General features: G+C 45.2%; 1 protein-coding gene across 1 annotated transcript; it reads right to left on the minus strand.

The window, feature by feature from the left end:
* Positions 1-513: 513 nt before the first annotated feature.
* HECA (hdc homolog, cell cycle regulator) lies at positions 514-22646 on the minus strand. The gene is made up of 4 exons (XM_075708044.1): positions 22397-22646; positions 7030-8070; positions 3721-3875; positions 514-991 (listed from the first exon to the last, which is right to left on the minus strand). Exons 1-4 carry the CDS (start codon positions 22644-22646, stop codon positions 827-829), a joined length of 1611 nt encoding a protein of 536 aa, XP_075564159.1. The 3' UTR covers positions 514-826.
* Between the last annotated feature and the right edge of the window lie 1616 nt (positions 22647-24262).

Here is a 24262-nt window from a genome sequence, read left to right on the forward strand (position 1 = left end):
AGACACATACAAACACATCCCCATTCAGCTCAGCCTGTTCCCTCCCTAAAACGTCTGTGAAGAAACACCTTTAAATAAAGCATTTTAAGATCTCCAGCTTGTTTTGGTATGAGCAGATGACCTGGCTGGGCACGACAGCCCCGGTGGAAGCAGCATTATTGCCGTATGGTCCGTCAGCGAGGGCAACGCACGTCAAACGCACACGGCAGGAAGACGCTATGCCAAAAAAAACTAATTCATTTCAAGATTGCATTTTCTGGCATACATTTACATTCACTTGTCACAATACCTTAGTTTACCCCGTCTCGGGAAATCTGAAAGAAAGCCTGCTGAGGCGACTGGCAGCGCAGGGCCAGCTCCTGCGCCGTGGGAACCAATGCGAAAGGCTGAATGAATTCAACAGTAACAGGACGGCTTCTTTCCAAGGATTTCCCATTTCCACCAAGGAGGGACAACAAGTCTACACAATTACCCACTTTCCGACTGGACGTATTTCTCTGTCCTGTATGTCTCCCCACACCCTTCCTATAAACTGTATTACAATTATAGGGAAAAAAAAAAATCATTTTTAGCTGAACTTTACCCCACTCTTGGGATATATTCAAAGGCCATTAAATTGGCTTGCCTCCAACCTTCGCAGAGATCTTGTCAGGAGAATTCTGGTTTTAACAACATGTATATATACATATTAATATGTACACAGACAAAGAAGCTGCTCTTTCAGTTAGAAAAGAAATTAAATGTCATCACAGAATGAATCCTATAAAAAGATATGTAATAAAGTTGAAATACCCATAAAATAGCTATTACTAAAGCAAAGCTTTCGTCAATAAGCCTCCAAAACTTTAAATGAAGAAAATGGCTTCACGAAGTGGTAGTCTAGATTTCCACAGTGAGGACACTGCTGGACGTTGCTGTATTCAGAGAAATACTGCATGCCAATCCGTACATCTATTACTGGCTTCCCACAGTGCTTACAGTTCAGTCGAGCCTGTAAAAAACAAAGAAACAAACAAAAAAACCCTTTTGAAATAACCAAACTCACCTCTGCTTCTCGCCTCTGAAAAAGAGAGCATCGCACGCAGCCCCCTGCCCTGCCCTCCCCGGCAGGAGAGGGGGTAAGTTAGGAAACTGGCAGTAATGGGATCTGCTGGTAAGGACATTCCTCACCCAGTCTGGCAACTTGCAAGCATACACAATGCTTTTCACATGAAATACCACCACCAAATTCGGGAGAGTAAGCTACCTCCCACTCTGACTGACAGGAGGTAGAGAATTTTGAAGTCTATATACACACACGATTGTTTTGTGTTGATTAATCTCTGAACCAATTCCTCAAACCCCAACACAAGCAGTGCAGTCTCAATAAATCATTAATGAAGCCCTGAAGCGAAGAGAGAAATTTTACATTTGTACCATGCAATTCAAACACTTAGGTTGACATTTGAACGTGATCTGTCTACGACATGTATCAGCATTTTAATCTTTTGGTTTAACAAATGTATAACGCAATCTACTTCAGCAGCATGGCATGGTATTGCACAACTTTAGGTATGTATTTAAACATTTAAAATACGTATCAGGTTATACAAACTAAACATCGCTTCAAGCACACAAACCATTCTACAAAATCCAACTGAGAAAGGACCAAGATTAACAGGGTAGGTATGAGAAACAATTAAAGGTCAAGGGTGATGCCAGACAGAGCTATTAATCTTCAGCAGTAACAAAAAAGGTAAGTCTTCAGAAGAAATCTAGCTGAGAAACCCAGCCCATTTGATGTAAAGAAAGCAACAAGTAGTGTGAAAACTCAGTAGGCCGTTTGAAATACTCAAGAGAAGCAGAAGGGATTTGAGACCGTAAAGGAGTTTAAGAGTAAAGGTGGCAAACGAGCAGCCAGGGCCTGAGCTGTATCATAGCTTAACCTTGCAGCCCAACACGCTAATGAAAGCTTCAGCTCTTCACTGAAAAGAACAAAAAATTGTTTTCTATGGCAATCATGATTTAAGGAATTTTCCTGGGATGAGAAAAGGCAGAAATTATTAAAGTACTATTACTGTTGAGACAAGACTCAAAAAGAAACAAACCATCAGCTCCACTGCCATCTGCTCTGCTTGAAAAGCAGAAATTCTAGAAATACAATCTAGTAGGGCATGGATTTGTACGATTTTCTTAACCAAAGTGGTGTTTTCCCCCTTGCTACTGTCCAGCATATAAGCTAGCTGCCAGTAATCTGACAGTGGCTGCAGTTCATTATCCTACATGCACCTTTGTGATGCATAATCAAATATTTTGAAATAAGGTAAGAAATTATTCAAAATAGAAATTAGCAAGGCAGTTCAGAGTAAAATTATATACCATAGTTAAATGTCATTCCTCTGTATGCACAGAATCATCTGTAACAATCACGGTGAAACAATAATGCATATTATCTGGCAATCACAGTCACTGCAGCTAATGATTTCATAGTCAATTCTATTAGTTACCATGTACTGTCACACTGTCCATTAATCATATAATTAAGGCTCTTGTATAATGAGACCTTAATTCTTGTCTTGTACATTCAGCAGAAGCAATTCAGATTTAAATTTGCTGGCTTTTAGAGAGCTAGCAAGTCAGCATCAGTGTTTTATCTTTAAAAGTCCCTTTTTTTTAAAAAAAGTTACAATCTCAAGAGGCACTAAATTTGGAGGTACTATCTCTGTCTTTAGTTATAATTGCTATTAATGTCATTTTTTCTGTAGCAGCAACACCGCTTGTCTTTTGAGCAACACATTTCGGTAAATATGTTAAATTTGAAATTAAATGGCGTTTTGCATATTGACAAAACTGTATTTCAGATTGCTCTTAAGCACGCACAATACCATGAAGTGATTATACTTTGAACGAATGCATCTTTGCGAGGCTCCTGTTCTCACCCAGTAACACCACCTGCATGTCCAAAGGCAACCGCCTGCTCCTGAGCATCCCAGGCGGACCACTGAGCCAGACAAACGGCGCCCAGTGCTTTCTCCAAGCGCTACCTGCACAAGAAAAGTGCTCTGCCCATCACATGGACAGCTCGCTCGGACGCTGCCCACCCTGCTGCCTCAGGCACGTGCCTACTCTGGAGTAACCCCAGGCCTTGGATCTTTCTCACCCAAGGTACGGATTTGGTGAGCATTTAATGAAAGCTAAGGTGCTTCAGGCTGTGGCAGAGTACCATCGTCAGTCAGTCACAGCGAAGATTAAGGAGAGCTGGGTAATCTCCAAGCACAAAGACTTTTTAGACCTCTTCTGTTCCTTTGGCTTTTTCGCTACAATTATCTTCATGATAAAACACAATTCAAGTAACTACAAGAAACTTGAATACAGAAAACACTTTCTAAAAATGTGCAATTGTTATTAAAATACTACTGGAATTGCATCTGATGCTAAACGTACTTGCTAGCGATCATCACAAGCATCAGATTTGTGCATGCATTTAAAGGGGCCTTATGTAAAAACATAAGTATTAACCACTGACCATTGCATTGGCTTTTGTCTAGCTATAGGCTTTTGTGCCTCCTAAGTTAAGACAAAGGGACAGGGCCTCGGTCAGCTTTCTTGTATTGCACTCATAGGTACAGGCTGGAAAAGAAGGATGGAAGAAGGGAAGGGAGAAGAGAAACACAAACCTTGGCTTTACTTATCATCAGTTGGAAATTCACCTTATCAGTCTTATTTACGTACGGTACTAACCTGACAACAGGGAGATGCTGCCAGAATATCGTAGGTATACATAGTTCCCAGCTGATGCCAGCTTCCATCCCATCGGGACTTGCACTTAATGCAGATAATTTTGTGAACCCCTTCTAAGCAGTCTACACAAACAGCATAGAGGTGCATAAGCCTTCCTGTGGACAGGAAACACACTTCTTAAGGAGACTAGAACAGAAGATTAAACCAGACATTTCCTGCAATGTGTTATCTGCCCTTTAGTGATACAAATCACACATTATTAATTTTTTTTTTTTTTTTTTTTTTGTTAAAGGGTGAATGATAAAGTAAAAAATGTTTCTCTATGAGAAATACATAGGGCTTGACTGAAGCTATTTTCCATGGATGCAAAACTCAGGAATTGGTCACCACCCTGTCTGCCCTCCCCTCCTGCATTTGCTGGTAGACCTTAGCAAAATATTTTATAAAAGGAGTTGCTGAAGCTCCATGAACAGATGCCAGGTTAAGCTATATGATCAGCTGCAGTGTTTCCAAAAGCAGGATTGTGCCCTAGCTTCATCCCCACCTGACAGAAAAAGTGGAGGTGTTGAAGCTTATTAGCAAGCTGGGTACAGATTCATTTAACAACTTGCCAAAATCTTCCAGCAAAGAGGGAACTAAGGACCTAATAATTCCTCATGGAAAAAAAGCAACAGCCAGAAGAGCAATTTTCTTTCATGTACTTATTCCTGAGCATTCATTTACAGTAAGTATATTTAAAAACATTATATAACACACATACACAGACTTTAACATGCCATTCAGAATTACAAATCTATCGAGCTCTATCATGACCTTAGCTCTGTACGCACAATGACTTTCAAAACTTGAGTTATATTGACTTCCAAAACTTGAGTTATATCGACTTCCATAAAAATCAAGCGGCTCAGACTTGAAAATGAAATATTTTCTCTACATAGATGTTACTAAACTCACCAATGCAAAATCCAAGATGCAAATTTCACACAAAATAAAAAGCCCTACAGAAATTACAAAGAGCTGGCATCTAGATCATGCCTGATTTGTAGCGATTGATTCAATTTGTAGTTTAATAGTTGGCTATTGAAAGTGGGCTGACAGAGAGTACTAATTCTGTAATATACCATTCTTTGTACTGCTACACAAGACAAAGTTACGAAGTACTGCAGTTACAGATCAGCTACAAAACAGGACTGCATATAATATGTGTTTATTTTGGAATGCAATTTGTTATCTTTAGCATCCAAGTACTGAACACACCACAACCTGTAATTTAAAGACACACATCTTGTAACCTTTCTAGATAAAAGGGAATAAAATATTAACAATTTATGATTAGTCCATACCAGATACTTTAAAACTAATGGTTTAGTTCTTAACTTGTTTTGGTTTTTAAGTCAACTATTTTAGAAAAATGAGAAGTCAACCCAGATCCTTCTTAAAGTATATATACGAAATAAACTTGCTAGTATGAGCTGGTAAAAATTGAGTTATTCCACATTGGCGTGTTCAGTTGTAGAAAATGTGATGTGATGAGACTGAAGTGCAAATATAATAAACTCTGTTCCTGAAGTGAACACTCAAGATTGGTGACTTTCAAATAATTTCTTGCACTGAAGTTTTATGTTGTGCAGGAAGATAAAATAATTTTCCTCATCTGAAGATCTGCCCTCCTCCCACACATTAAAGTACTGCATTCCCCCACCGCTTAATTTTCAGGATCCTTGTTATATAGGAAATGAGGCACCTGATATCTTAAACATGCCTGAAATAAAAGAAGTGATTTTCTGTACTGAAGAGAAAATAACACCCTGGAACAGCACCTTGCAAGCTTAATTTCATTTCAAAGAGTAGTTCTGATAATAAACCATTTTACCCAGGACAAAGAGGTGAAAATTTTAACAAGTAATTATTCATGGTATCTTGCCTGAGCAAGTTGTTCAGATGTATCGTCCAATGGGTAAAGAGCAATTAATTAAAAAAAAAATTTTTGCAGAGTTTCATTCTTAGTGGCAAATGTTAACAAGTGACGAGTTTCACTATTACTAAACCAGCTATTAGTACTGATAAAAATCACAAGCACATTGTGCACGCCTCCCCACCAAAGAAATAAGCATTGTTTTCTCACATACATATATTCTGTTTATCCTGGAGCTTTTTTAGCTTGTATATTTGCCTATCACTTTTTCTCCTTAAAGTACATTAGGCAAGACAGAAACAATGTTAGCATGAATACAGTTTAGTGACTTAGTGCACAGTGATTTAAGGAAAGAAAAAAAATTACAAAGTTTGTTGAGCAAAGGAATGTTACATAACACGTATTATGACCATGCATGGGATATAACATATTTTATTGAAAGGAGAGAAACTTAAATGTTAAGATACCTCTTGTTAAAGCCTTTCCAACACACTTTTCGACATATAATTCTATGTTTTTGAACACCAAACTACAAATACTTTCTCTGACTTATTTTAGCGATGCTGGCTGCCAGCAGACTGCAGGACAGGCGTGTTTTGCCATGTCCCACCCTGATCACTTAGTTTGGGACACAGCTTTCAGGAAGAGCTGAAGCTCATCCTAGCCCACACACGTTTGTTTCTCTAGGAGGAGAAAAGTTAATACATGCCTTGGATGCCTTGGTCTCAACTCAGCTCGGAGATGGGACATATCAGGGTGCAGTCCAAACAGGTGGGAGTTTGGAAATAAGTCTAAACCCCCCACTACACCCTTGCTACTTCAACCCACTGTATTAAAAGCTTGCTTTTACTACATCCAACCTCTCCAGGCCAATGTTAACACAGGCCAGACTATAGTCCTTTTCATATGAAGAAAGAAAAATAGTTTGCTGTGAAACAAAACTGATATTCTCTAGTCTGAAAGCAAATGAGAGGCATCTCATCTCACCAGTGGTACAAATATAACTCTCACCCATGCTGCAGCACAGCATGCTTAAATTTAAAAGGTTGATGCATATCTTGGAGTAAAGCTCACAACGGATAAATCAGCATGCACGCGCTGCAGAACAGAGTGGCTGGAAAACCTTCCCACGGTCTACCTAGAAACCAGATGAGAAATCTCTTAATTGTAAACCCAAACACAAGGCACGGATCTTTCTACATGGCATTTGCTCCTTGTAATTCCTTCCTAAGTGTTTCAATCTGATCCACATGATAATTCGAACGTGACCTCAAGCTTTACAGAACTGCTTAAAAATGCAGAATCAGGATGAAAATCTAAAATGGGAGGGGCAGGGCACAGAAGGCAGTTCCATCACTTAATGAAGCCTAGCATGACTGACAGACAACCTGTACCTTGAAGGTGACAGGGAACATCATATTCAATCTCATCGTGTCTCGATGGGCTAAGGAACAGGGTCCCATCCACCAGCGGAAACTGTTCAAACACTGGCAGCGCCCTGTGGCATAGCGCACAGTTTACAACGTTCCTGTGGCTGGCACTAAGAGCAGCAAGGATAAACTTCCGAAGGTCCTCCCCTTGGCCCACCTGGGCATCGTCTTCCATCCGCACATGGAAAGTATTCAATTTATGCCTGGGGATGTGAGTAAGCAGCTCAGAGAGATCAAGCCTTCTCAAAAACTGCACGGGGGCATCAAAGTGTCCTGATCTATGTGCTTGCAAGCCAGCTGCCCCGTAATCAAAATGCGCGTTCCTGAACATGCCCCCGCCAGCCATGTTCTTCTTATGGGGCTCCAGGTGAATGGCGTTCTTCAAAAACTCTCCTAAGTATCGCGAGGAACGAGGGCCGCTGAAATGTGTGGGGGCAAGAATAGAGTAGCCAGTGGGTGGGGACTGGCCGGGAGAGACACAAGGCGAGCGAACGGCGTAGCTGCCGCCCATGACACCCTTCTCCTGGGAGTTCTGCCTGTCCATCGAGTGCCTTCGCTGGAGGTCGTGACTCAAGCCTTTTTGCGGCTTGTTGGCTGGCCTGCCCTTTTTGGCCTCTTCCGCCGACTCTGCCATTGACCTTCCCGTGCTCTTCTCCAGCACTGATTTTTTCTTCTTATCATCCTGCATTCGCTTCACCTGGTACCAGTCAGTGTCCTTCTTCAGATGACCCTGCCCACACCGACAGGAGCAAAAGCGAAAAGCCAGGTCATATCCCTTCTTTGTCCACATGTTTTGGCGACACTGCTTTTCATTCCAGCTCCTGGCTCTGCCAATGCAATTGAACTGGACGAGAATGCTGCTTTCCCACTCATAGAAGCACTGAAGGTGCATCCAGGTGCTGTACGGACAGTGCTCGTTGTTGCATATAACCTTCTGGTAGTCATCCTTCTCCAGGTCCACTGGCCTTCCAAAGCTACAGATCAGTGGAGTAGCACAAGGAGCTTCTGTGGAAGATAAAACAGATACATTAATAACTTAATGGCCCACTTAACTGCAATAGTTCTTTAAACGCCGTGCCAAATACGCACACAAGCTCTTATTCATGATCTGTATTATCAAAGGGCCCCACAAGCACTAGCTCTGGGTCAGGGCAAAAAGCAGTCTTTGCCAAAAAAAGTTAGAGTACATGAAAGGAGATATGGAAATGAAGGAACAAGGAAAAAAAAATGACATTACAGTTTGTTTAATATTCAAAGCCAAAGCACCTCAGAAGCATTAGCCCTCCTCAAGGGTTTGCGGATACCGTTGCAAAGGCTTTAAGAAGTAAGCAGAGAGCTTTGTGGATGTTTCTGGAGGGCTGCTTTGAAGCCTGAGAGGCAACGTGGGGAGAACACGCAGAGATGCTTGTTTGAAAAACAAGTAGGCAATACAGCCTGGCTTTGCGATCACGGGGAGAGGCAGGAATTGATCTTTTCTTTGGGACCGAGCAAGAAACAACAGCTAGGGAGAGAAGGAGGAAGCAGAGGACTTTGAAAAGCAAGACTAACAGCTTATGTTCCTAGTGCAAAAAGGAGGGCCTTCATTACGTTGCTCAGGCAGATACAGACTATATCACCATCACTGACCTACTGGATAGCTAAATTTCACAAACCAAATAGTTCTGCAACACAGACAGGTTAAAAATCAAAATGCCATGTGGTCTTTTATCAGCAAAGTAACAGCCTTTGCTATGTCCTTGAGCAAAGAACAGTTTATTTCAATTCTCTCCCTGCAACAATATCAGCTTCTACACAAAAATGTTCATTTATGGACCAATGACATTTTCCCCTCCCTCACCGAAATACCACAGACTACAAACTACTCCCATTTCTGGCTGCTCACTTGCAGCTGGGAGGCACAGAAAGGACAGGAAATTTTCAGTTGGAGTTTCTACTGGATCTTAAGAGTTTCTAATTATGAAGTTTGTAGATGCTTAGTCAAGTATTACAAATATTTCTCCTCTGTGTTTCTGACTTCCCACTTCCTCCACTTCACCAAAAAATACTGCTCCAACAGGGCTGGCAGACTGCTTTTTAACCTCTGTGTTGCTGCATTCAAATACTAGCAGGCTTCTTCAGGGTCTTCCATGGTCAAGTGCTGCCTCACCCCCTGCGAAACAGAGCAAACAGCTCCCTGCAGTTCCCCAGTCTCAGCCAGAGCTCCAGGACTTGCAAAAGAGGTACATCGAGCCTCGTGGAGAGAGGCTGCCGCGATCTAGGCTTTTTTCCTTAGCACTTCAAATTTCTATCTGATAAGCAGGGAAAAAACCACCACTCGGTTGCATTGCTTTTAATACCATTCTTGTCACTGCTAGCACAAGTAATACAGCATAATTTGCAGTGGGACGATAGGTTTTACGCTGCTACGTTCACTTCTACTCACTTTCAGTAATAGACACACTACCCATCATCATCTGTCCTACAGCAGCAATACACAAACCAGATGCTTTACAACAACAGATCTTTGCCATGCTAGTGGTTTGGCCCCTTCCCAACAAGTTGCTGTTAAAAGGCTATAAACAAAAAACCAAACAAAATCTTCAAGGTTACCTTCAGTAAATTCAAGATTACAGTAGCTCTTATTTACCCATAAGAGATGGGCACAAAGAGTACGAGAGAATTTTCCCGAGCCATTCCCCAGAAGATGCCACATCCTTCACCTCATTTGTCTGCCTCCGTTTCTAATGCCAGAAGCGGCACAGCTGCAAGGAGAATTTTCTGCAATACCTTTCCTTCAGAGACTAGACTATAAACTGCAAGCAAGGCAAGCAAGGCACATTCCCCAAAATGTTCTCTTAAAGAAAAAAAAAAAAAAAAAAAAGAGTATTTAATTTCAAAATATGGACTTGTTCAGTCATTAAAGACAAATTACTGAATTGGAGAGAACAGAGGTAAGAGAGGCATTCCCTCAGGACTCTTTGAAAGTTCCTTCTATACATGTGTCATTTACATTGTCACTAGTTGTCTCAGGTCTCTGAAAAGCCCACTAAGAACATACAGGTTTTGAGATGTCTTTGAGAAGCAGGAATTTTATTGGCTACCAATGGCTAATTTTTCTCCACTTTTTTTACTGTCTATTATTGAGTATAATGTTGCTGGCCAAGAGCAAAAGTGAATAACTTAGCTGCTCTGAAATAAAATCTGTCAGTTTACCAGTTCAGAGGGTCCTCCCATCCGTTCTCCCAGACTTCGATTCAAGTCACGCTATGCCATGCCAAGCATCTCTGCAAAGTTTTTCTTCGTTGTCAGTCACTCTTTCATTATATTTAAGGTCTGAAAGCATAGTTTGCAATTACAGAATCCTTAAGAAATTCATCTCAGAGAAGCCAGTTAAACTGAAACCATTAAAGGCAAATCATCAGAAGTCAGATGTGCAGCAAGATACCGGAGGTACCAATATGAACAGTTCTCACTTATGCATTTCCTGTATTCATCTATTTCAGTACATATTCCTTTCCACCACTGCCAGGAGGCAGGAAGAAAGAACATGCCAAAAATCCACTTACGCTCCTCCTGTGTTTCGGAGTGTAAATGTTCTAACAGTCGCAGGTATAATTATAGCTGACAGCCGAGAAAGTTACTATACAGACAAGTCTAGAGATCTCTACTTTAGAATAAAGACTTTACACTTGTTCATCCATACTGGCATAGTTAACTGACTAAAAAAGAAAACTGTTTCCTTGATTAGCCTTTGAACATGTTTTTCATTTTGGATGCAAAAACATACGATCTCGAGGCCCCTGAGAAGTTTACAGCCTCTTCATTATGTGGACAAAAAAATGAAACTAATAAAATAAGTGGCTGAAATACAGAAAAAAAACCCACCACAGCCTGTATATTCCACAGAACGTGTCCACAATTATTTGATTATGATCATGCACTAGGTGTCTAGAGGCTATTGTAAAGGTGACTTACAACGGATTTTTCCCTTTTTCCCTGGTTGGCCAATGGAAGAACTGTGGAATGGGATCTTCTCCAGCTTCTCCTTGAGAACCTACAGATGCCAGATTACCTGAGGAACTTCCCACACAGCACAACTATGAGCAACAAAAAGCTTCAAGTTTTGGCCAGCGATGTCTTTTTCAACATTTAACTTAACTAGATGACTACAAAGTTTTCAGACGTTCCCTCATCTGATCTTCTATCTACTCAGTGTGAATCGGGTGGTCACACAATCACCACAGCAAAAGCAGGTCTAGAGCAGCTGGAAGAAAGCAATGGAGGGAACAAGAGCCTTCCCCCGCAAAAAAACCCTCCACTGAATTGTTAAATGGTGGCACTGAGATTGCTTTGGAAAACATTGCTAAGAGGAGAAGCTGGTCTCTACTCACCTCTTCTGGGAACTCACCTGACATTTCACTAGTGTCACTGTAGTAGCACAGGAAATACTAGAAAACCAACAGGTCTCTTTACCGTGCTCCGTGCCATGCTCCACAGCAAGATTAATGTCGTGCTAGTCAAAGCATCTGCTTTCACTGATACAGGTTTGTTATTACAATGTCTGCTGATTTGGAGAAGGCCTTGATAAAACCACTGCAGTATTTCCACAAGAGAAACTGAAGAGCCCAGCGTGGCTAATGAAAATCGTCTCAGTAGAAAGTTCTACCACTTCTGTAGTATCCCCGTATTTAAGAAAGCAGAAAACTCCACTACCTGAAAAGCATATAGAAAACTCAAGCCCACCTTTGGTTTTGCCTAATATTTCAAATTCTAGCAAGTCTATCTGCACAAAACAGACTGTGCAGGACTGAACACCCCTTGCAGACTTCCCTCCATTCACGTCTCCTGCCAAACATAATCATGCCACATGTTCCTACATAAAGAATAAATTAGAAACAGAAAACAAAGCAAATTTTTGTGCAACTTTCCCAGTTCACAGCAACAGCTATGCCTTAGGAGCAAAAGCAACAGATTCAGATCACTTAGTATGGCAGCCACATTAGCAAATTGTGAAGAGCTCTTCCCATCAATTCACACCCTTGAAAGCGCTCTGGGTTATTTAATCACCATTTTATAAACAAGACAAAGCACTTATTACAGAACTACAAAACTTTAAAAACTCTTGTTATCAAGCCCTTCCATTTCACATTAATTAGAAATGCATTTTGAGATTATTCTTCAAAGTCAGAGCTAGAATCATCGCCTTAATGTTTTATGATAACAGTACAATGATTACTGTCAAGAGAGACAATAAAGGGGAGTAAATAGAAATTCACATGTCCAAACTGCCCATTCACACCTGTTTTGTCACCTAAATATAATTTGCTTCCAAGCAGCTAACAGCTCAAGAGATTTCTCGTTTCCAAAGTTATGAAACTGAACTTCAGGAAAAATGAAAGATTACCAGGTATAAGAGCAGCATCCATTCTCCCAGCAGGCCCTTCTGAAAGAATGCCTAAATGACCATAAAAGTACCTCTATTTTACCTCTCAGTTTCAAGAGGGTTTTCACAGCCTAAGAGAACAAAACAAGATAGCATGCAGTTTTTTGTAGCAGAACGGCTTCAACATTTAGACGCAAGTGTATGCCTGTAACAGACAGGCTGCCAAGCTGCAACTACAATTGCATGCTGCTGCTTTCTAGAAGTTATGTTTCCACATAAAAAGTAAATGTTTTCTCATATTCCACTGTAGTGATTTTGATCAGTAATTCTGAAAATAGTTGCAAGGGGCAGCACATAAATGTCCTCTAAAACAGAAATAACATACAATAGTCTAAACAAATGTACATTTGAGCAAAGATACCTCATTGTTTAAACCAGGTTATGTTTTATGTTTGACAGAACTACCATAAAATTAACTTTTCCTTCAAAAACGAGAACATGACGGAAGACTGCAAGGAAGCTGGTTTGGGTGTTTGGCTTTTTCTCAGTTTTTCCATTCAGGTTTATAAACATCAATAAAAGCCAGGAATAGAAACAGACAGTTGAGATAAATCTCCTTCAACACACATTAACCGGTTTTCACGTTTTAATAAAAAAGAAAGAGGGTACATGAAGACCACCCTTCCCGTTTCATGACTCAAACGAAAGCAGCAGAACGACGGCTGCCTGAGGAACTTCCCTCTGGTGAAGTAAATGGAGGAGAATGTTGTTTACTTCTGTTTACACACCCATCATAAAACCAAAGATGCACCCAGCAAGCCAAATGTAATGACTCCATGGCTTCATATTCGTGACTGCTCTCATTTGTTCCAAGTCCTCAATGCGGACGCCTAAAGCAAAATTTGCTCTTTCCCCTCCATGTTCCCACATTATCCATTGTGTTAAGCACCAGAGTTTTTCAGTCAGTGGACAGAAACAGATAATTATTTCCTGTACTCGTCAGCGTAGGTTTCAGCTCACCACACGGACTTGCAATCGCTGGTAAAGCTCAAGGGAGGTGTTAAACGTGTGAGGCTGGGGGCAGAGGAGAGAGAAGCACAGCAGCTGTTGGAAAAGGCAGCCCTACTGCCATCTTAAAACAACTGTCAGGTGACAGTAGGTTGCTATGGATCTGGAAAAAGAAATTATCAAAAAAAAAAAAAAAAGGTAAGGTCTTGGTGCTGGATCAGCTGCAAGACACTACAGCTTGCTTTTGGTCTACCGTTACTCTAGCATCTCATCATCTATGCCAAGGACACTTAACTTGCCAGCACATTACTTAGGCCAGAAGGGTACCTGTGGGACACATACTTTGCAAATCAATCACTTTAACCTCTACCACCGCTTTCCCATGAACAGTGCTCTCTTCACAACCCTCACAGCTAGGAATTGTTCACTCTGCCAGCTTGAACCAGAGCTGAGTCATTTCTGTGGAAGGCTACTCCCTACCAAGCATCTGCACGAATCTTCTGAATTTCCTCTGCCATCAGCATAGCTTTATTTTAATTGAAGTCATACAATATTATCATGCTAATACTGTAATGCAGCTGTAGAAAATAAACCACCACAACAACAACAAAACAGACTGAACACAAAACTTGTATTAATTGTCCAATGTATTTGCTTTGGTGAACCTTGGAATACAATCTAATATTCAAAAGATTACCAAGACGCATCAAAATGGTATTGTCCTATGCATAACCAGTTAAATAGTACAAATAATACAGCAATACAGAAATGATCAGTCAGCTTCCTAAGAGTTTGAATACAGCAGGAAGAATGCAATGGGAAAAAATGTTTCACAGGTGCATCCAAAAGGCAGGCTTGGATCTTCAGTGCATCAACAACAACAAATAACAGCTGACAAATAGTAAGAGAAGTCTTTCAAAACAGCTTGTCTTATGGCTTATATTGATAACACTCATTGATGATGACTGATGTCTCTCCAACACTTCTTATGCAATCTTTGCAGACTGATCAAAATGAAAGTTTCCAGTCATTCTCCGAGACAGAGGGGAAAAAACAAAACAGCAGTACCTAGTAAGCTGCCTAAAACACAGGCTTTCTTCTGCATCACGCAACTCCCTCTTACGCGCTTGGAAAGGGAAGCCAACGCCAGCAGTCCACCTTCAGTGAGCAATGGACAGAGACCTCAGGCTGGTGTACACCCAGCACAGACCCACCGGAATCACCCTCGGAGAGCCACAGACTCCAGACAACGCCTCATCGCAGTGGGAGTCTGGCTGATAGCTTTCCATATGTAAGCACCTACATACTGACACTTACGTGTCAGTCTGGAGCTCAGTCCTACCCCCAAGGACCGAGTAGCTGCAGTCAATATTTACACTCAGAAAGGACTTGCAGAGAACGAAGCCATAAGCAGCCTAGCTCTAGTTGGCACACTTACCCCATGTGCAAGATGTCACTAGTTCTATTACATGGGTAGTCACATGAAGTGATCACCTTCCCCTAGAAAAGATTTCAGGTAATTTGCAGCTACTAAACCCTGGTTCATCTGGGAATTCAGATGACAGGACTCCTGGAGGGCTCGATAGGTGTTAGAACCATCTCCATGCACTTCACTTACACTGACTTCATGCTTGGCCTCTAAGGGAGTCTCTTTACCAAAAAAACCAAAAGAGAAAGGCATAGCAACTACACAGCAGTGGGAAGATGCCATGGAAATCACGAAGGCTTAACTCATACCTGCTACCTTAACACCTTCTAACTTACAGCACAGTCAGAGCTGGTGCCTATTTCGGAAATCAGCAATTAGCATGTGATACAAAGTCAGTTATCTGCGGCTCTTACTCAAGCACCCACTCCCAGCTCAGTCATCACCTCACCAAAGTAAGTCAGAAAGAGCAAAACTGTACAAACTAAGGAGGACAGGCACTTACATGTGCACAGTAGTTTTGCAGTTTGCTTACGCAGCCTTCTGTGCTCCAAGCTGGACCAACTGCCTACGCCGCTGAAACCCATCATGAGAATTCACACGGTCTTGCAGAAGTCACCATAATCTGTACAGTTATCATCTAGCCAACTTCTTTCCATTTAATACCTGTCGTCCAAACACAGAGAACACCTCTGTGGGTGGATTTTTCTGGTGACTATCAGACTATGCAGAGATTAGTGACTATCTCAAGACTGGTGGGCATTAACATCTTTTGAACCTTGGCTGTTGCTTTGTCCGCACATGAATCATCCTCATAGAAAAGCATTTCCACCACTAAATTCTCCCACTCTAGCCTTCCAATAGCTTTTAATACCTTGAAATGTTACAGGAAACTAACCCTGGTGCCTCAAGAAACAGACATCCTAATAACTAAAGCAGACTCCAAAGCACCTGTCCTAGCAAGTTTTCAGTGGCAAATTCCAACTCATGCTGGGAATAGAGAGATACCTGTGGCAAGCAGTAGGTGCCCTAATACCAAGCACAGATGTAAACACAACAGGCTGGAGTTGCCCAGATTCAGAGCCAGCTAGCCACCAGACCCTGTCCAAAAGCACAAGAAGGGAAGAGAAAAAGGAGAAAAGGTTGAATCAAGGGGTATCAGCACCTCTTTTAGTTTCAAGCCTAGGGATGTTTGTGTCCTTGGTCTATCCTTCCCAAGTTTATATGTGACAGCATGGGAAATAAAAATACTGTCTAGAGGCTAAAGAAGCTGGTAGAAACTCAGCAGGAAACTGGAGGTGCAGTCACCCTAGCTGCAGTACCTAGCATCTCTGCAAGATAGCAGCTCCTGAGCGTGGAGCTGTCTCTTCCAATAGACATCTCGTTCATGACGCTGTGCTGGCTCCCAGCCCTGCCCGTGTGCCATTTCTGGCATCTGTGCAGTGCACAGAGACCTCGACTCTAGGCTGCTCCCAAAATGGGTATCGGTAGCACGGAAGTGGAGATGGGGAGTGCCAGGCACACTCAGTAGCCAGGCTCTGACTGAAGCAACCTCCTCTCCCAGCAGGCATTCAACGCAGGAACAGCAGCAATATCCCTCTCAAGCCCTGGAAGGAGGACTGATAGACTCTACCATTGCAGGAGAGACAGAGAGAAAGAGATAAAGGTTAAAGTGAACGCTCTCAAGATAAATGTCACTGAAGCCTACTGGGAAATGCCAGTGCTCCACTCCAAATCCCGCAAGCTTTCAAAACAGAATTACCCACTCCAGTGACGAGATTACTGCTTCAAGAGGCCTCCCTGAAATTATTTGAGTTTCTATCAAAACTGTTCAGAGAAAGCCCATGCCCTACTAATGCTGTTGTAATTTAGACACCTTGAAGATTAGCTGGAGTATTTTACCCTGAGCTGGATGCAAAGTTTACCTCTATTCTTTTCCCTGCGAATACACTGCAAGAAGAAAAGCAGAGAAGGATGGACGTCTGCCAGTCATCACGGTACTTTAATACCAAAGGATGTCTCAGTATGCAAGGCTGTAAGTGAGGCTGAAGAAAACTTACAAATGTCTCCAAGGACTAGAAATCGTTTTGTCACTACTTGTTACATCACTGGGAGGAAGATACGGGATGAGTACCGACAAAGTAAAGCAATCAGTTCAAAAACTGCATTTCCTCATATGAAACCTAACAAACATCAAGCCTAACCCTTACTCATGCAAGCACTACACTTGAGCAAATGACTAATCACATGAACACAGAATGCTGTCAGGGCACCGATAACCATTTTGATAGTGAATAACTGTTAAAAAAAATTAAGTGGGTGTGTACTTGCTTGCATGAAAGGACAGTATTTATTTTATTCAGTAATACCATAGACATGATTCCATTTGCAAAGATTTGCAGAATATGAATTGCATTTGCTACAAAAGCATGTAATTGCATAGTTTTAAAAATCCTAAAATGAATATGAAAGTCCTTTCGAACCCGATTTGCACTGAGAGAGACAGTGATATTTGCATTCAATTGATTTCTGCAGTTAGAAGAACTCACTGGAATTACGAAGCAAAATGGTTTTCCTTTAGAAAATTAATAGGTATTAAATTTTGTAGTCACTGCAACAGAATAGAAACTTAATTTTCCAGGTGGTCTCACTGATATCAATGGGACTCCCTCAAGCTAAGTAATAAGAAGGTGCCAATACTGAACATCACTAGAGTGCCAAACTGGAATTGGTTGTTATATGCAGCAGGGAACATTTGACAGCAAATATTAATCCATGCTTAAATACTACAGCAATTCATGCTCTAAAAATACATTTTTAAATTAAATATTGTACTGACAGATTTTCTGGCCCTCTTTAACTATCCCACCTCCAGGACTTAATTTTTTTTTTTTTTTTTTGTAAATCTTAATTGTTGGCCAGTCACAGCTTTCAATGCATTAGTCACTGTTGCGCTGACTGATCTTCTTCTTCATACACTTTCCTACATTAGCATTTTTATTTGAATGTAAATCAAAGCCTCAGAAACAGGTGAAACCCAGCTGAAGAGTGCAAAAGCACAGCTGGCCACTTTGAACCCAGGTAACTCCAGACAAGGTCAGAGCCCGGCCGGCGCGGCGGGCACTGCTCGCACAACGCCTCAGCTGCCACGGCAGGAACTCCACCCCCAGGAAACCATGCTCCAGCGAGACCGACGGCAACCACCTCCACCAGCTCCCGCACAGCCTTTTTTTCCCTGAAAGACCCTCATGCCCCGTACAAATGTGACCCTGGCAACTCCACCCGACAGCCCACCAACTGGCCAGCTCTGCCACTCGTGCAGTTCAAGGGCTCACCTATGCCAGAGGGCAAAAAGTATGGTCGTAAAACAGGTGGCCAATATACCGTAAGATGGTGGTTTAGAGACAGCTATGCCATTTCTTTTTTAGTTTAATTTAGCTGGCTATAATGAACTCCGTGTTAAAGGGGAAAAGCGCAGATGAGGAGAGCCAACTTCTCTTTTTCTCTCCTCTTCTCATAGCACCAACGCTGGAGAGACTAGAGGGACAAGGACAAGGGGATGAAGCCGCAAAATGCTAAGATAGTGACCATTAAGAGGGGGAAGAGGACTTGGGTCTACTGGACAATGAGACCAAAAATGGAAACACAGCAAAGAAAACGGATGGAAGAAAGAATTTTAGGGTCAGAAACAACTATATGTGGAGACTAGAGCGAGAAGTTTGTAAGATAAAGGGATAAAACGGCTGGAGCTGATGGTGTAGAAGCGCCCAGGCTCAGCGAGGCAGAAACAGAGAAGGAATTTGCGACTTGGAGCCCTCAGATCTGAAGTAAACCCTGTGGATTTTACTCAGCTGCTGCTCAGGGCAAAATATCCTTGCCCCCTCACACTCGTTTATGTCTCCAGATGCAGGTAACCAACTATTGCCATCGGGAACGCTGGTAATCCACAAGACTGGAGTGAGTGGCCTAAGTGCACAATCCCATGGAGCTGCTGGTATAATTTTACATGATGACAGCTCAGATTTTCCAGTTTGGTTAAGAAAAATAACCCAGAAAATTAGCTAAAAAAATAAAAATGTATTAGGAATATCATTCAACCACTCTGAAGACAGGGAATCTAAGAAATGAGGCTTTCTGTGATGTCACATTGCAATTTCCCTGTGTACTGCCATACTGTTAAATTAGTCCATCCCCCCCACCCACGACCTGTGCCTCATTCAATGCAAAAAATGGATGCACTTTGGTCAAGAAAGATTAATCTATCATATACAGAATTCCTGCTTGGTCTGATGGAAGAGATAGGAAAGGCAGGCACAGCTACAGAACGTGAATCCGCCTCGTGGGCATCATCCCGATACCTGCTGAGAAGTTACAGTGCAAGATGGAGAAAAGCCATGACATCTGGTCAGCGGTTATTGCTCTCCACCTTCCCGATTCCCATGCGGGAGTCTAGAACCCTCTGATCGCAGTTTGAGCTCTGAACATGCACACGTTAAAACATCACCTAAACAATCATAAACAGATGCCCTCTTGGGGCAGGGGAAAAATCAGCTTATGGTTTTCTATCATGATACCAAAAATCAACTGGCACTTTGAGGGAAAATTGTGCAGGGATTGAAGCTAAATTTGTCAAAATGTAAAAGGGAACAATATCTTTCCACTGTAAAGGCGTACTATAACGACAGTTCTGTATTACATGGTCAGAGCTGCACAGAGAAGCCCAGAGCAAATTAAAAATTCTGTTTCATTATGGCACGTGGATAGGGGGCAGAAGCAATACGTGGACCACATAATGAACTGTGAAGACTTCAAAAAAAAAAAATATCTGAACCACTGTCCCTTCCCTGAATGAAGCAGGGTCCTGATGGGACTACATAATTAAAACTGTCATACTGACATCATGATGCAAAGCCAAGGTTTGCACAGACAATCTTAATTTTGTGATTATTAAATCTGCTGCTTTCATCTCTGCATACTTCTGTCCGGTCATACTAATGAAAGAAAACAGGTTATGTTATTATGATCATCTACTGCTTTTCCACGGTAAAGATAGAGTAGGAGAGCAATGATACCAGACACATCCAAATTACTCTAGGACAACATACGGTGACGATGCAGGAGCGAAGAGCAAGCCCAGGGACGAGGGACCCAGAGGACTGGCGAGCCTGGGCAGCACGAGTCACAGCATCCAGCTGCATGGTCCAAAAGCAGCACATTGAAGACCTTCCCTGCACCTGGCACACTTAATCCGCAACCCAGATAACCTCCCATGAATAATCGAGAGTTGACTGCATACAGCAGAACTCTATTAACCTCACAACTCACTGCAGCCGGCCCCATCCTCCGTAAACTGCTTAGTGATCAAGTAACCCTAAGTGCACAGCCTCTTACAAATGTCTTGAGCCTCGTAACGGGATACCTGCCTACATAGCTTCATTTCAGATTCAGTGGTTTTGAAGACTTGGGAGAATCCATTATCGTCGCCTAATATTTTCCTTCCACACGAGAGCCGGATTCCCAGCTCTGTAGCACGACAGGAGTAGTTTCTCCTTTCACCTCCTGAACGAAAACGGTCGAAAGCTTTGGACTTGTCAGCGAGAATACAATTCATGAAACTTCCAGCTCAGGATTCTCTGATGGGCAGTAGCCAATGTAAAATAAAGCTAGAAACCACATCTACTCTTCCAGCCTTCATGATTATCTGAAATGAAAGATATGACTAGACGCAATGATCCTGTCAAGGCAAAGATCAGGTGTGCTGACCAGGCACTTAGAGCAAATGCCGAAGCCAATTTATTTCTCTGTTGTGAGGGGGAAATAAAAAAGGGGAGGGGGAGGATTTGACAAAAGAGTCGAGGATGTTTCTGACCACTGAGGTCATATGGAAGCAGGGAGAGAGAGAATAAAGGAGCATCTCAGGTTAGCTCTCGGAAAGGCAGCCTCAACTTCTGAGGAAGCCGGCCAGCACAGAGGAAAGATACGTAGGGTACCTGGCACACACAGTCTTACAGCTGAAGACGACTGACAACCTGTCCAGCTAGCAAGCTGTACCGCTACCAGCGTTCACTGGCATCGCCTTCAGTGGCATCTGCACAAGGAGCAACACCTTGCTATCCCCACACAAAACAGCCACACCAGAAACACAACTCTGCTTTCACTTGTGCTTGAGGGAGAAAATTTGAAAACACTGTTTCTCCTCGCCTCAAAAACTACAAGCCAAGTGTCACGTATGAGACACCACCTGCAAAGTGCATGTCGTGCATGTTACATCACCGGGATGAAGTCCTGATAGAAATGCTCCAGAAATTCTCTAACTCCTGCTAACCTGTCCTGCCCCCCCCCGCCTCGTTCAGTCACTTAGAACAAATAGTCCAAAAAAAAAAGGAAATTCTAAGCATTCTCCATGATTCTCTGGAGTAAGTAATACTCTTATAAAAGCAGTCTGGCAAAGACCTTGTGAGCTAAAGTGATTCGCAATTAATTGCTAATATTTCTAAGGAAAAGTTTCCATTAAATAATACACGGGAATCAGACATCTTGAAAACCAAAGTAAGATTCTTGGAACTACCTTTGGTTAACAGCAGCCAGGCAAAACTACCGCCACAAAGTATAAAACCAGTTGTAGCTACCCTGCCACTTTTTCCAAAGCGTGGGGAGTAAAAAGCTGAAGTCCAGCTTGGGAGGGGAAAAAAGTCAAGAGTAGAGTCTGCGTCGCAGTTTGTAAACCTAGCAGCAGACCCAAGATGTGGGGGTTTTTGGCTTAGCAAGAGGTGGCAGAAAATCCCAGCCTACCTTTAGTTTTAGCCTGACGTATAATTTTGCAGCAAGACTATCTCCAAACATGGAGAGCGACGCAAGTTTCTGCAAGAAAACACCTTACCACAACGTGCTCTGAACCAAAAACCAACCCACCAGCCAAAGGCAGCATAAAATGGTCGATGGAAAGTGCGCGCGTTACCCTGACAAACCCAACCGCTGTCAAACGCCGAATAAAAGGGACCGAAAAGTCGGACTCCATTTTTAATCGTGCTGAAATAAAGTCGGGGTTTTTCAGCTCAGCGCCGCATAAGCCGAGAGGCGGCCGGGGCCGGCGGCCGCTGCACCTCCCGCCCGCCGCCGGGGATGCGCTCTGCCCCCGGGCCGCGCTCCGGGGCGGGCGGCCCCGGCCCCGGCCCCGGTCCCGGCCCCGCCCCGCCTGCCCGCGGCTCCGGCAGCCGGGCGCTGCGGGGCGGGCAGGCTCCCCCCGCCCGCGCCGCTGTCAGCGCCGCCGCCGCCGAGGCCCCCGCCCCGGGACAGCCCGGCCAGAACACATCCCCCCCCCGCCGCGCATTTCGGGGAGACCCCGGCGGCCGCAGCGGCCGCGCAGGGCCCCGGGCCCCGCCGCCGCCCCCAGGCCCACGCCCGCGCGTCCCCTCTCGCCGGCCGCTCGCCCGCCCCGCCGGGCCCCCCCGCGCCGCCCACAGGCCCCCAGCCGCCGCCTGCGCCACCGCGGGCCGCGGGAGGCCGCGGGGCCCGGCCCGCCGCCCGCCGCTCACCGCTCTTGACGTCTCCGGGCGCCGCGCCGCCCGCGGCCGCCGCGCCGCCCGCTCCGCCGCCCGCCCCGCCGCCGCCGCCGCCGCCGCCGCCGCCGCCCGCCGCCGCCGCTCCGGCTCCGCCGCCGGCCGCGCCGCCGCCGCCCGCCGCCGCCGCGGCTCCGCCGCCCGCCGCCGCCCCGTTCTCCTGCTCGTCGCCGCTGCTGTTGGCGCGCTTGTTCTTCTTGCCCTTGCCGCCCTTCTGGTTCGGCATCGCGGGCCCGGCCGCCGCCGCGGCGGGGCGGGCGGGCGGGCGGCGGCGGCTGCGGAAGGCGCCGCCGCCGCTACCTCCGGCTCATGGCGGGGCCGCGGCGGCCGCGCTGCGCTGCGCCGCGCCCGCGGTGGGCGGCGGGGCCCGGGGGGCCGGGACGGGGAGGGCGAAAGGCGTGTCCCGCTCGGCCGGCCGCCGCCGCCCCGCTTCCTCCCGGAGCAGGCGCGGGCGCTGGCGGCAGCGGGAAGCGGAGCGCGCTGGGGGGGGCCGGGGCTGAGCCAGGCGGGGGGAGCGGGAGGGGCTTATCGGGAGAGGGAGAGCCCCGCTCCCGCCGCCGCCGCCGCCGCGGGGCGGGGGCCGCCGCCGGTAGCACGGGGGCGGGAGGGCGGCAGCACCTCACGGCGGGGCGGGGGGGGCAGAGCGGGCCGCGCCGCCGGGAGCCGGAGCGGGAACCGGAGCCGGTCCGTGTCCGTCCCCGCCGCCCGCAGCCGGGGCGGGGCGGGCGGCCGCGCCGGGAAGCTGCCGCCGTGGGCCCTGCCGCGCCCCGGGGGTAGGGCGGCGGGCGGCGGGGCCGGGCGGGCGGCGGGGCCGGGGGTCTCCCTCCGTGCGCGCTTCTCGCCGGAGCCCCGGCCCCGGCCCCGTGCGGTCAGGGCTGGGCTCCCGCCTCGGCGTCCCGGGCGGTGTGAATGTCCGGGCAGCGGGGCACAGCTGGAAAATGCCACCTGAAGGCGCAGGAATAAAAGGGGAGCGCGGGGAGGGGGGAGAAAGCAAAATAATTCAGTCTCGTGTTCAAGGGGGGCGGCTTAAGGAGCAAAAAAGCCTTACAGCTTTACACTCCTGACTGGAGACTTTCCGTCTCACGTAGTTACTGGAAGGGGTAGCTCTGCGGGTGACGGGTAGCAGGGGTGAACCTTTAGGATACAGGTTAGACGAAGCTCGTCGAACTGCTGCGCACGCCTGGAGCGGAGCTGGAAGCCACCGCGCCTCAACAGAGGCGTTGTGAAGGAGCAGCGGCCTCAGCTTCTGCAGGAGACCGGGCTCGGTGGGAGGCACAGCAGAAAATCGGTAACAAATATTCACGGGATTCCCACACCCAGGGAGGCGAGATGCTGCCAGTCACTTGCAAAACAGCAGCACCCGCGACGTGCCTTCGCCTCGCTTGACAAGCAGCGGCTCCTCGCTGCTAAGTGTCGCCTGCTGGTGTGCTCCCGTTGGTGCCTACCCGCTTATCCAACTTGAGAATAAAAAATACAACCTGTCCTAAGAACAGCGCGCCAACTCCCAAGCTGAGGAGTTATTCTGAGCCTGGCAAGCTTTTCCTTGCATGTAAATGAACTTTTTTTTCCTTTCTGACCCAGATCCTGCAGATTAGGTTTCCACGATTTCCTTACGGAAGAAGTACACAGGTGTGCAAGAATGCACCTTCCTAGAGCAGTTATGGTTAGTGGTCTGTGACTGATCCAGGCTGGGAGGACAAGAGCTTGCGTGAGCTCTGTGGGCTCTAGAGGTCAAGTCAAAGTGGGTAGGACGAAACCTGTACTAAGTGAGGTCTGTCTGATGGGAAGGTGCCACGTTTTGTAAGTTATAATCTATCTACAGTCACTGGCCAAACTGTTTGC

This window comes from Pelecanus crispus, chromosome 3, assembly GCF_030463565.1.
Source record: "Pelecanus crispus isolate bPelCri1 chromosome 3, bPelCri1.pri, whole genome shotgun sequence".
Classification (NCBI taxonomy): domain Eukaryota; kingdom Metazoa; phylum Chordata; class Aves; order Pelecaniformes; family Pelecanidae; genus Pelecanus; species Pelecanus crispus.

Excerpts from the sequence above, each read along its gene's own strand:
- HECA (XM_075708044.1), bottom strand. The coding sequence starts at position 22,646 with ATGCCGAACCAGAAGGGCGGCAAGGGCAAGAAGAACAAGCGCGCCAAC. Across the intron at positions 8,071-22,396 it reads GCCCGGAGACGTCAAGAGCG|AAGCTCCTTGTGCTACTCCA; the intron begins GTGAGCGGCGGG and ends TATCTTCCACAG. Across the intron at positions 3,876-7,029 it reads TGTTCCCTGTCACCTTCAAG|GAAGGCTTATGCACCTCTAT; the intron begins GTACAGGTTGTC and ends TCCTGTCCACAG.